Consider the following 13,707-nt stretch of genomic DNA (forward strand, 5'->3'; position numbering starts at 1 on the left):
TCCCAGTAAAAGATCTAATATTTAAAAGATAATTTGATGTATTAGTATTTGGGACCATGGGGACCTACTTTGAGAGGCGGAGTTTGCTAGGAGGGCGATAGGCGCGCTCATACTGAAAGGAGCGAGTGAGTGAGCAAAGCGGTGACTGACTTCCTCGCTAATAATGAGCAATGAATGGCAGAATAAAAAAATATGAGAAATATGTTAAGGAGTGATCTTTTTTTTAAAATGTGCAATGAAAATGAGTTACATATTCAATCTATCTATCTATCTATCTATCTATCTATCTATCTATCTATCTATCTATCTATCTATCTATCTATCTATCTATCTATCTATCTATCTATCCATCCATCCATCCATCCATCCATCCATCCATCCATCCATCCATCCATCCATCCATCCATCCATCCATCCATCCATCCATCTATCTATCTATCTATCTATCTATCTATCTATCTATCTATCTATCTATCTATCTATCTATCTATCTATCTATCTATCTATCTATCTATCTATCTATCCATCCATCTATCTATCTGTCTCTTTTCCTAGTCAAACAAAAAAAACGAAGCTAACATTACCAAGAACAATACAAAAAAATTGTATCCATCTTTAATGTTTTTTTTACAAGTTTAGTTAATTTTAAAGTAATATTGAGCCGTATAGTGTATTGTAATGTAATGTAATAGTATTTCTTTGGGGGCATTATACACGGGGGACCTACTTTGAGAGGCGGAGCTGAAAGGAGCGCTGGCTTGAGCACAGCACGGACGGACTGACTTCCTCGCTACAAAGCCTACATTGTGTTGAAACCAAATACAATTTGTTACATATTCTATCCATCTATCTATCTATCTATCTATCTATCTATCTATCTATCTATCTATCTATCTATCTATCTATCTATCTATCTATCTATCTATCTATCTATCTATCTATCTATCTATCTATCTATCTATCTATCTATCTATCTATCTATCTATCTATCTATCTATCTATCTTGTGTTCCAAGTCAAGAGGGCAATACAAAAACAATATATCTATTTTCTTTTATATATATTTTTTTTACAAGTTTAGTTAATTTGTAAAGTGAAAACAATCCCAATATTGCGCCGTAATAGTGTATTAGTATTTCTTTGGGGGCATTATACATGGGGGACCTACTTTGAGAGGCGGAGCTGAGCTGAAAGGAGCGCTGGCTTGAGCACAGCACGGACTGAATGACTTCCTCGCTACATACATTGTGTTGAAACCAAATTAAATTAGTTAGCCTACATATTATATCTAGGCCTATCTATCTATCCATCTATCTATCTATCTATCTATCTATCTATCTATCTATCTATCTATCTATCTATCTATCTATCTATCTATCTATCTATCTATCTATCTATCTATCTATCTATCTATCTATCTATCTATCTATCTATCTATCTATCTTTTTTCGAAACCAAGGGGGCAATACAATAACAATATTTTTTTTTATATATATATTTCTTTTACAAGTTTAGTTAATTTTTAAAGTGAAAACAATCCCAATATTGCGCCGTAATAGTGTATTAGTATTTCTTTGGGGGGCATTATACATGGGGGACCTACTTTGAGAGGCGGAGCTGAAAGGAGCGCTGGCTTGACGGACTGACTTCCTCGCTACATACATTGTGTTGGAATCGGCAGCACGTTGTTGGACGGTGGTGGCTTGAGCACACGCTTTAAACTTCACCGCCGTATTCTCCTGCTATAGGAGTTAGAAAATAACTTCTACTCTAAGCGCTTTGTAAGGTAAAAGGCAAAACCTTTAAAAGCTCACTGAAAACATGTCGACTTCGGCGGCTAAAGTGAGTAAAAAGGAGCTGAATTCGAACCACGACGGAGCGGATGAAACCTCCGGTAAGAACTGAAGGGGAATGGCGGCCTTTGCTTGTTAGCTTGTTCAACCGCCATTTTCAACGTCTGTCTTTTAGCGTCTTTTGAATAAAAAAAATCTGTATAATTCGATTTTTTACACCGTGTACTGGGTTATTTTATGGTTTACGACGTTGGGTTTTGTCCTATCTCTTTGTATGTGTGGGAGAATTTGGTGATAACAAGAAGCTAGCGCCGATTTATTAGCCGGTTGCTGGGTGGCCATGTTGGCTAGCTTGAGTTAGCATCTTCAGCGTGGTCCACTTTCTTGTGTCGTTCGCTTTCTTCTTTATTATCAGTGAGTGTGTGAGCGTCTACGGAAGCTCTTTGTTTTAAGCGCTCGGTGCAAAAATAACCATTTAATGCAACCAAATGAAGTATGCACTCGTGTAAATGTGGCTTTATAACATAGATAACTACCATACATTTTCATTTAGAGCTAGCCTGCTAACAGTAGCACCACTGTTGTTGTTGTAATGTTAACGCGAAAGCATTTCAAATCTACTACACAATTAAAACACCCTATCTGGATATTTTAATGCACTTTTTAGCTGTGCGTTAGTTTTAACAATGCGGGTAGACGTGGGTTTTATTTGCGCATATTTAATATTATGCCCTAGTCTGGCTGTCGCTTCACGTTATCTGCAGACTGACAATATGTCCCACATTTTTTTAAACCACGCGGCCTTGTCGGTAGCAGCCCGGCAGGAAATGGTGACTGTTTGAGCCGCTAAGAGCTGCAGCTATTGGACCATTAAATTACCTCGACCTCCGGAGAATGCTACGTATTTTAATCTACTAGAAAAACCTCTCAATGTAACCGTTAAACGCTATTTAGTTGTTAAATTGGTACTATGATATATCTCGTTTGCACCGCCATTGGCTCAAAGAAATTAAATTAACCCTTTCATGCATGAATTACAACAAACACGGTCAGGGATTTTTCCTCGTATGCATTACAAAAAAACTTTTGGAATTTTAAGCGTGTTTTTTTTTTAATGATATGTTTAAAAATAATTATAAAGTATATTATGTAAACTAAAAGTATTTCCAAATATGAAAAATAATGGATTTCAAGTCACACAATAGTGATATCTGTGGACACAGTGCAGGCACAATCACGTCTTTTGCTCTTTTTGTGACTCAGTGTGTAAAAATAAAATAAAAATAATAATCTGCATATTTTTCTAACATGTTTGTTTCTTTTATTTTTTGTTCCACAGAAAAAGAGCAGCAAGAAGCTATCGAACACATCGACGAAGTTCAAAATGAAATTGACAGGTACGAACTCATTACAATTCTAAATTATATTGTATTTGGGGTCCCACATCTTAAGCCGAAAACTTAACGGTTGATAATTACATGATTTTAAAGAAAGGGGAACAACTGACTGGGGAAATTATTTTGTTATGTATGTTGTGCATGAAAATCTGCACAATATCGGTGCTTCATGGATTACTGTTTGACGTCCCTGTGTCTAAATTAACGAGATACTTGTCTATAAATGAATGTAAAATTGAGCCACGTGCTGTACTTAAAAATGTTGCATGAGTTAAAACCCAATCAGCATAAACAGTCAAAACAGATTTTTAAAAATTAATTGTTCATGGTTTTATGTATTTTCCGTTTGCAGGTTGAACGAGCAGGCCAGCGAGGAGATCCTCAAAGTAGAACAGAAATACAACAAACTCCGTCAGCCATTCTTTCAGAAGAGGTCAGAGCTGATCGCCAAAATCCCAAACTTCTGGGTCACCACATTTGTCAACCATCCACAAGGTGAGCAATTAAACTTCAGTCTTTTTTTTTTAAATGCAAAAGTCTGTCTCTGTTTTAATAATTCCAAATGTTTCCGGGGTGCATGCACGCAAACAAGTCACTTGTTGAAATGTGCTGTTTTTGAAACCAAAACCAGATGTAGATCCCATTTTTAAAAAAATAATAAAAATAATAATAATGATGAAGTCAAACTGACATCCTAAAAAACATATGGTGACTGTGCTTCATAACGCCCTGCCACCTGTGTCATGGTTATTGTGTCCTTGGGCAAGACACTTCACCCACCTTGCCTCGTGTGAATGTCGATAGTTAGCCTGCTATCGGTGTGTGAATGGTAACGTGGGAAAGGAAAACAGGTCTCCCTTGCAAAAGAGTCTTCGGTCTCAATGGGATTTACCTGTATAAATAAAGGTTAAAAAAAAAAAATGGTGGACATTTTTAGGGTAAAATACATTAACATATTAAAATACCTCTGAATTTTATACTAGTATGTATGTAGGATGCATCCCACTTTTTAGCTGAAAAAAAAGGTATTAAAATTATTCCTCTACTCAAGATTTTACTTTTAAGTCCTAGTGGAAAAGAAAGTTTCTATAATTGAACAGTGTGTCAAATGAATCCAGCACTTTTTGGATTGGTTTTTAACAATGAAAACTGATTGGAAAAATAAAATGTATTAGTATTATTAAAGGGGCACTGTGTAATATGACATCATCAAGAAAGTTCTACAATGCAACGCTCCCGGGGTAACCCACTCCTTTTGAATAATAACAGAAGCTACAGTGGCCTTCAAGGACAAGAACAATTCTAAATTCCAAACAATGCACCTGATGACATTCCAAAAACATGGATGCCTCCTTAAGACTTACCCTCTCAATGTACAAAATGTAATATTAATATTTGTAATTCTCCGCTCAGGAGGATAATTCAGATTATTGGCAGAGGTGATTTTACACCAATGGGGACATATTTATGAATGAGGATATTGATTTTAGCTAATAAATTACTTAAAATGTTACAGTGTCCCTTTAACTGGTCTATAAAATATTGTATTTTCCCCTCTGCAGTATCTGCTCTACTGGGAGAGGAAGATGAGGAAGCGCTTCACTATCTGAGCCGAGTCGAGGTGACAGAGTTTGAAGACATCAAGTCGGGCTACAGAATAGATTTTGTAAGTGTTAAGTTAATGTTGCACTTACACACTTTCTGTCCTATCTATCTATCTATCTATCTATCTATCTATCTATCTATCTATCTATCTATCTATCTATCTATCTATCTATCTATCTATCTATCTATCTATCTATCTATCTATCTATCTATCTATCTATCTATCTATCTCATACACACTGTCTGTCTCTCTGTATATTTCTCGCTCACACACACTCTGTCATCCACACACACACAACATGAAGGTATAAATTGGGTTACTTGTGATCTTACCTTGGTTTATTTTTCCGGACACACACTTTCACTCACTCACTCTTAATACACACACACTTTCACTCACTCACTCTTAATACACACACACTCTCTCTCACACACACACACACACACTTAATACACGGACATACACACACTCAACTTGTAGGTGCAAGTATAAGTTTGGTTTCTTCTGTGTTCTGACCTGTGTGTATTTTTTTTTTTTTGTCTTCTAGTATTTCGATGAAAATCCGTACTTCGAAAACAAAGTGCTTTCCAAAGAGTTCCATTTGAACGAGAGCGGAGACCCATCTTCAAAGTCGACAGAAATCAAATGGAAATCAGGAAAGGTATGTGTATCTATCTATCTATCTATCTATCTATCTATCTATCTATCTATCTATCTATCTATCTATCTATCTATCTATCTATCTATCTATCTATCTATCTATCTATCTATCTATTTATTTATTGTTACATGTTTCTTGCAGATTCTTAGGTCTTGCATTCAATCAAATCAACTGAATTACAACAAACGACTTCAATGCAGCTGTTGGAAGACGAAGAAGTACTATAGAATAAATAAATAACTAAATACATCTTGTGTATCGTTTTACATTTCGTTCTAAATGAAAATATGTGTGTCCTTTTCTGTTTCGAGGTTCCTTGAAAAGTTTGGCGGGAAGTCATAAATCGTGCTTGCCTTCAGCATATAAGTGTTCGCTTTACCTGCAACCAGCAAGATCACATTCTTATGGTTCAGAGTGTCTGATATTGTTCTTTTAAAGGTGCAGTTCAAGTCGTTTTTAAAAAAAATGGCCTTTAGAATTTGCCTTTTTAAATCTACAAAGGACCGCCATGTTTCTACAGTAGCACAGAACGGAATAATACCAGCGGAAGCAAAAATACATATTCATAAAATAATAAATTTGTATTAATTGCAATTAAATATATATTTTTTTAAATATTAATGTTTCAGACACTTTAATTAATTTCTCCCTCTATCTGACATGACCAAGCAAATACATTATTTTAGATTATTATTATTTATTTATTTTTTTATTTTTTCATATATCTCTGCATAGGACTTGACCAAGCGCTATAAAGTACAGATGATATATATTATTAATTACCTTTTTCTCCTCTATCTGTGCATATAGGACTTGACCAAGCGCTCTAGCCATACACAGAACAAATTTGAATATACAGAGTTGCAATTTAATATGTATTTTTCTTACATCATTTTCCCCTCATATCTGTATGAATGGACAAACTTAATTAAATTACCGGCAGCAGAAAAATACATAAAATAAAATAAATTATTATTATTATTTTTTATTAATTTTTTCCCCTCTGTATCTGTGCGTAGGACTTGACCAAGCGCTATATAGTACAGTTGATATATTTTATTAATTACATTTTTCCCCTCTCTCTGTGCATATTGGACTTGACCAAGCGCTATATAGTACAGTTGATATATTTTATTAATTACATTTTTCCCCTATATATTTCTTCGTAGGACTTGACCAAGCGCTCCAGCCAGACACAGAACAAAGCAGGGAGGAAGCGGCAACACGAAGAGCCGGAGAGTTTCTTCACCTGGTTCACCGATCACGCTGACGCCGGCGCTGACGAGCTCGGAGAGGTGATCAAGGACGACATCTGGCCCAACCCCCTGCAGTACTATCTGGTAGGTCTAGATCTACGTTAAAACCCCCTGAAGTACTATCTGGTAGGTCTAGATCTATGTTAAAACCCCCTGCAGTACTATCTGGTACGTCTAGATCTACGTTACTGTAATATAATGATAATCATACATCTGGCCCAACCCCCTGCAATACTATCTGGTAGGTCTAGCTCTACGTTAAAACCCCCTGCAGTACTATCTGGTAGGTCTAGATCTACGATATCTTACTAATAATGTTACTTTCTACAAGTTAAAACCCCCTGCAGTACTACCTGGTATGTTTAGCACTGTGTTCTCTTAATAATAATCTTACTGGGGGGCGCCCTTAGCTCAGTTGGTAGGGCGTCCCCCCATGGGCCTCGGCCAGCAGCGGACCCGGGTTCGATTCCAGCCCGCGGTCGTTCTCTGCATGTCACTCCCCTCTCTGCCCCATTTCAACTCTGTCTCTACACTATCAATAAAGCATAAAAATGCCCAAGAATATATATATATTTTTTTTAAGATATCTTTTTGGCATTTTTATGCTTTATTGATAGTGTAGAGACAGAGTTCAGATCGACCGCGGGCTGGAATCGAACCCGGGTACGCTGCTGGCCGAGGCCCATGGGGGGGACGCCCTACCAACTGAGCTAAGGGCGCCACCCCCCCCCCCAAAAAAAATATCTTTAAAAAAAAAAAGGTTACTTTGTTGAACCACTTTAACTACCTGGTATGATTAGCTCACCGTTACTGTAATATAATAATGTTTCTTTCGCTTTCTTATCACAAATACATGGGTATTCAAAACAAATACTACCTGGTAGGTCTAGCTCTGTTACTGTGTCCTGTTGAAGCATATACATGTCCCCATCTTTACACAGTGGGAAGAAATATTTGTTTTTCCTTTTTTATTTACTTTAAAAAAAAATACTCGACTTTGGTTTTATTTATTTTTCGCATATAAATCTCCACTTGGGACACTTGTTATGTTTATGACCACATCATTTTTATCTTGATAATTGTAGCCATTTTACCATTTGGCAAGTTCATGAAAAGTAAAGAGGTGTCTCTCTCATGTCACAGTCAACCTCCGAACTAAAACTTTCTTCGTTTGTGTTAATTCTCGCACACCCTTTGGACAAAGCGGTAGTGTACCTGCTAACACCAGCTGTAGTTCCTTGGTGTGCATACCGGCGTGTGAATGTCGATAGTTTGCCTGCTATCGGTGTATGAATGTGTGTGTGAATGGTAACGTGGGAATGGGAACAGGTCTCCCTTGAAAAAGAGTCTCCGGTCTCAATGGGATGTACCTGTATGTATAAATAAAGGTTAAAAAAAAAAAAAAAAAAGAAAAACCCAGACAAAGGCATTAAGAAGAACTATATAACTGTTAAATGTTACTCATGATCATCAGAGGGAAATTTTTACTGTTTCAAAATATTGAAAAGTTCCTAAGTCCACTTTGGCAAGAAACTTTCTAAAATGTCAAGTAAAATGAAAAGACAAAACAAGTGCTAAAGTGATTTATTGCCCCATGTTTAGGTCCCTGATATGGATGGAAACAGAAGTGCTCTCTCGATAGCCACTGTATACCTCTTTTAAACTGTCAAATAAAGGTTAAAAAATGCCTAAAAATATTTTGTAAAAAGTGCTTAATGTGAATTTTGCCCGTGTGTGTGCAGGTGCCTGATATGTATCTTATATAACGAAAAGACAAAACAAAAATGCCTTAAGTAATATCTCATCCAATGCGCTCTCCATATGCCACTATATACCTCTTTAAACTGTCAAATAAAGGTGAAGATCTCTTAAAAATATTCTATAAATAGTAGAGCTGCAACGAATAATCGACGAATCGATTATTAAACTAATCGTCAACTATTTTGATAATAGTTTTGAGTAATTTTTTAACAAAAAATGTCAATTCTCTGATTTCAGCTTTTCAAATGTGAATATTTTCTGGTTTCTTTAATCCTATTATGACAGTAAACTGAAATATCTGTGTGTTTTGGACGTAACAATACATGTGAGGACGTCAACATGGGCTTTGGAAAATTGATAATTTTTTTTTTGCCATTTTCTGACATTTTACGGACAAACACTAATCGACATATTAATTGATTATCAAAATAATCGTTAGTTGCAGCCCTAATAAATAGTGCTAAACGTGATTTTTTTTTTTTCTGTGTCCCTGATATGAAAACTGTATTATTACCTTATATACATTTTAATTGATTTTCTTGCCCCATGTGTAGTTCCCCATTATGTATTTAAACTGTCAAATAAGGGCTTAAAAATGCCCTAAAAATATTCTATAAAAAGCCCTAAACATGATTTTTCTGCGTTTGTTTCCCAGGTCCCGGATATGGATGATGAGGAGGGAGAGGGGGAGGATGATGAGGAGGATGAGGAAGGTCTGGAGGACATCGACGAGGAGGGAGACGAAGACGGGGAGGACGACGATGATGAGGAGGGGGAGGACGGAGAGGTAATGACATCACAGATCAAACGATGGCGGTCGACTGTAGCTTGGTTCCCCGTAGAAATAGTTTTTGAACCGGACTATAGACATTTTTTTATTTTATTTTATTGAATGGTCTATTAGTGAGTATAATAACAAGATACAAATCCAAACTGTTTTATCTAACAGGTAACCGGACTATAGACCAAATGTTTTTAATTTGTTTTAAAAGGTAACCGGATTATAGACTATTATTTTTATTAAGGCAGTAGTCTGGTTAGCAGTTGTGTTTAACAGTTGGTTATTTCCCCTTGTATTTGTTAATATAATTCTTTGTACGTCTTATTGTTTATTTTTATTGTAAAATGCGGCATAATTTGTTGCCACTGAAAAGGTGCCGTCTGTCAAAATCTGTGAATTTCTCCTCGTGATCTAATACCTGTGACCGTACTGTGTGGCTGGATAACATTCTGGTGATATGGCGTTGCCTTGGCTCTGTAACTGGTCATGTTGCTAGCTACGGTGGTCTCCGTTTGTTTACGGTTGCATACCAGTTTACAGAGCCTAGGCTGTGTATTATCTTTGGATTTCTTTCAGCGCACACATTACAGACTGGTAGAAGATCGTGAGGAGATATTCACTGATATTGACCGAAAGGGAATTTTACACGCATTCTCTAGAATCGCTGTCTCCCCCTCTTTAGATACTGCCAATGGCAACTGGTTGCTGTCATGTAAATGACAATCATTTTCTGCGGATAAAAAAAATAATGTAAAATATGGAATATAACACGCAGTCCGTTAAACCTTTTTTTAAGTTCCTTCTCGGAAAGTGCGTGTGTGCGGCCCACTGATAGTATCCAACTCAGACTATATGTTATGCTGCGTCAAAACCAAACGTGTTTGGGGCGGAAGGGGCCGTCACTTTGCATACAAAGTCAATGTACAGACGCAAATTTCTCGCACGGCGCGAATGATGCGCGAGTTGAAAATATTCATCTCACGGGACCTCACGCGGTGATTATCACGCGGTTGGCGCGGAGCAACGAGAATTTTCGAGTTTGGTGTGGACGCAGCTATAGATCTTGCTGAACACACACGCAAGCTTCGCGTCAGTAATTGTGACTTTCAGCAATTGCAGTCGATGTCAAAAAATTGACTGTTACATGTGTACGTGTTAAAATTGCCGTCGCGTATTATACACTGGATTCTACTGTACACTAAAGTTTGTTTCTAACACTCACACTTTTACACTGGATTTGACGGTATATTTCTTTCCAACACTCACTCTCTTCTGTCTTTTTCTTCCAGGATGATGAAGGAGAAGACGACTAAGAACTAACATCATCGACCCTCAACCTTCTATTTCCCTGTTTGGTTTTTTTCCACTCACATTCGGGAGCAAAGGTTTTAATTTGTTTTGTTTTGTTTATTTTTTTTATATAATTTTTTTATTATTTTAAATCAGCGTGCGCTTCATTTTCCATTCTGAGGCTCTTTCTTTTTCTTTTTCTTCACCTGTTGTTGGTGCCATGTTATGTTCTCGTTTGACCCATCTTAGCCACTGGCACTTTGCCCCCTGAATTGTGAGTACCATCCCCAACGAAAAAAAAACATCTTAAAATAAATAAAAAAATGCATAAAAATAGAAAATCCAGCACGACATCTTGAGTAGAAATTTGAAGATTGCATTCACACATGAATAATTCCTCCCTGTTTAAAAATTTCAAAAGGTTGTGTGGTAAATTAAAACTTAAAGCCATGGTGTAGTGACCCAGCGCTAGTTTACCTCTCAATATTTTTCCCGAGATATATTTTTTTTCGCTTTTTCCGTTGGGGTGTTGATACCTTGAGAATACTGTTATTTTCCCCAATGTGGTAAAATGAAACCAGCTCATTCCTTTTTGACTTGTAATGTTTAGAGGGGAGGGGGGTGGGGTTGGGAGGGGTTAATAAATATGCTTGGGGAGGGGGCAGGAGTATGTTGGTTATTTGGGGGGAGAGTGGTTATTTTGACACCATTCCTATGGGAATTTTTTTTTTCTTTTTTTTTCATTGTATTGTTTTACAGATATCCATGAGATTTGAAATGACATTTTTAATAAAGAACAAAATGAAAAAATTCTGGCCTCCCACTGATTCATGGGTTCAATAAAACATTATAAACACAATACGTTATCTCGTAGACTTCACATTTAAAGGGTCATATATATATAATGCTAATTTCTACTGGAAGCTTTCACCCATACATAACCGGCGTTCTATCATTTTATTATTATGTTTGATGCCATGCATGGGGAAAAAAATGTAGGGTTAGACAGTGAGACCATAAAACACTCTTTCTGCCTTTTCTCAGGCTAGGATGAACTGATCTCTTACGATTTGCACATTTATAACTACATAGGATCTCAGAGTTCAATACAACTTCATATTTCTACCGGTGAAGTAGGTCTTTAACGGTCGTAGTGCTATGTCCGGTTGGTAATGAAGGTGTGTGTGGCTTCTCCCCTTATTACATCACAAGGGTAGCAAAATCTGACACCGATTTTTTGAATAATAGGTTTTCAGAAAAGAGGTGGGGGAAAAAGAGGGTTGATTTTTCCTTATACTTCGGGGAATCTTGTTAAACCAATGTAGAAAAACCCTGAACAATTGCGTTTTGTTACAATAAAGAAACTCACTGTTTTAACAAGTGGAGGAATTCTCAAGACAAGTTGGTGCATAGAAATGTATTTTATTTTAAAAATAGATTTTAAGCAGCAAAAGGCACAGGTCAGGGTTTATGTATTTAGTGCAGACAGTCCAAAAGAAAAGTCCTAATCAGCTCGTGAAGGATTTTGGCGTCATTAACAGTCTCGAGGCAAAGTCTTCCGTTAATAAACGTTCGGTGATTAAAGCGTAGAAGGTTCGCTCCGACTCCTCAAATTGGGCTTTTGTGATCGTGTCCGGCCACTCGTTCGGTTGGAAGGCCCATCCTGGAATTAAAAAAAAATCAGATAATTGATTATTTTGATGACCACCCAGCCAGACTGGTGGAATTTGTGTTCAGTAGCCTACAGCTCCTTGGTACTATAATTTTAGTAAATTATTCAAGGTCCAAGTTGTATTTATTTTCTAATGTAGGCTGAAATATATAATTCAATTAAAATATTTAACAATGAAATAAACATTTAAAATCTAAGGAAATATAGTAGATATTGTAGTGACTATTAGTGGCCGTGTAATAACTATCGAAAACTACGTGAAAGTGACAGGTGTAATTGCAGAGGTTTGATGCCGAGATATCTAGGAATACAAATTTGAAATGATAAACTATAATTGGAGATTACTATTAGTATGTATACTTTATTATTGTACCATTAATTGTGTATTTGGTACCTCTTATATAGGCCTATACAGTCATGGTAAATACCGTAAATACCCACCTAAATGGTTGTGACAGCTGGGGCAGGTGGCCACCGTCCATGCGAACCCAGGGAACCAAGTAAAGCGTTTATCGGCCGGCCAGTGTTTGGTAACATCCGCATTTCTGAACGTGATCACCTCAAATTGGTTTCCGTGGGGGTTTTCAAAGAGCTGTATGTTAACCCTGCGCCCGCCTATGGAGGTGTCGTTTCGGCTTGAGAGCGCCAGTCTGCTGGGTATAAAGTGGAGGTCCTTTCCCATGGCCGAGGCTATCTCGTGTCCGCATGCCCTGCATAGTATCAGGGCACCGGCGTTGCTACTACCGCTATTCCCCGTCTCACACGCATCGCTGGATCGATATAAGAGCATGAAACAAACATATTGCAATGTTATTAAGATGTCCAGCTGTTTGCACACCATTGCTGCTGGCTGCCTAGCAAGCACATGGAAAGCTAATCACAAACGAGCTAGGTAGCTTAGCTTTGTTTTTAGCTAAAAATAATATATTTTCTAAATAAAGCCCTGATTGTTCTATTGTTATTCCAGTAATCTGCATACAATTATAAAACTCTCCACAGCAGTATTAGGTATATCAGTATTTTGAGTCAATGGCAAAGGAAAATAGTTGTATTTTTATTTTAGGAGCAGCCAAAACTCGACATTACACCGGAAGTACTTTGAGGAAGAAACCGGAAATGCCTTCATCTTAAACATTTACTAATTTATTTTTTTATTTTACTGCCTACCTCCGTACATTACACACTATAGTAAAACAGTCACATAACATTAAAAATATTCACCATAGTAGACATTTTTTAAAGTTTAATCTGAGCTGAATTGAACATTTTTTTTACGTATAACTCGATCTATCCACCATTTTAGGATTCAAAAATCTCTAAAAATGTTTTAAATTTACGAAGTATTATTTGAAATAACAACAATATGTATAAAAAGCTGTTCAATAAAAAAATATTTAAATAGTGTGTAATGTGTTTGCCCTTTGAATGAGTTTTTAACTGTCAACGTAAACATCAACCGTTGGTTTTTTGATGGTTACCACGTTACCACGG

At 36.8% G+C, this 13,707-nt stretch overlaps 2 protein-coding genes across 2 annotated transcripts; one reads left to right on the plus strand and one right to left on the minus strand.

Moving 5' to 3' along the window:
• The first annotated feature begins 1,672 nt into the window (after positions 1 to 1,672).
• On the plus strand, positions 1,673 to 11,159 carry seta (SET nuclear proto-oncogene a). Its single transcript, XM_080039121.1, has 8 exons — positions 1,673 to 1,893; positions 3,132 to 3,189; positions 3,542 to 3,684; positions 4,752 to 4,855; positions 5,343 to 5,456; positions 6,626 to 6,796; positions 9,129 to 9,260; positions 10,544 to 11,159. The coding sequence occupies exons 1-8, from the start codon at positions 1,821 to 1,823 to the stop codon at positions 10,565 to 10,567; spliced, it is 819 nt and encodes a 272-aa protein (XP_079895247.1). The 5' UTR covers positions 1,673 to 1,820; the 3' UTR covers positions 10,568 to 11,159.
• Positions 11,160 to 11,994: 835 nt separating this feature from the next.
• On the minus strand, positions 11,995 to 13,240 carry LOC307267983 (uncharacterized protein). The gene is made up of 2 exons (XM_080050479.1): positions 12,658 to 13,240; positions 11,995 to 12,207 (listed from the first exon to the last, which is right to left on the minus strand). Exons 1-2 carry the CDS (start codon positions 13,055 to 13,057, stop codon positions 12,053 to 12,055), a joined length of 555 nt encoding a protein of 184 aa, XP_079906605.1. The 5' UTR covers positions 13,058 to 13,240; the 3' UTR covers positions 11,995 to 12,052.
• Between the last annotated feature and the right edge of the window lie 467 nt (positions 13,241 to 13,707).

This window comes from Ammodytes marinus, assembly GCF_949987685.1.
Source record: "Ammodytes marinus genome assembly, chromosome: 2".
NCBI lineage: Eukaryota > Metazoa > Chordata > Actinopteri > Uranoscopiformes > Ammodytidae > Ammodytes > Ammodytes marinus.

What these genes read in the sequence shown, in the direction of transcription:
- seta (XM_080039121.1), top strand. Translation starts at nt 1,821, where the DNA reads ATGTCGACTTCGGCGGCTAAAGTGAGTAAAAAGGAGCTGAATTCGAAC. An exon ending in CGGAGCGGATGAAACCTCCG is followed by an intron (nt 1,894 to 3,131) that starts GTAAGAACTGAA and finishes TTTGTTCCACAG; the next exon opens with AAAAAGAGCAGCAAGAAGCT. An exon ending in GTTCAAAATGAAATTGACAG is followed by an intron (nt 3,190 to 3,541) that starts GTACGAACTCAT and finishes TTCCGTTTGCAG; the next exon opens with GTTGAACGAGCAGGCCAGCG.
- LOC307267983 (XM_080050479.1), bottom strand. Translation starts at nt 13,057, where the DNA reads ATGGTGTGCAAACAGCTGGACATCTTAATAACATTGCAATATGTTTGT. An exon ending in CAGCTGTCACAACCATTTAG is followed by an intron (nt 12,208 to 12,657) that starts GTGGGTATTTAC and finishes TTTTAATTCCAG; the next exon opens with GATGGGCCTTCCAACCGAAC.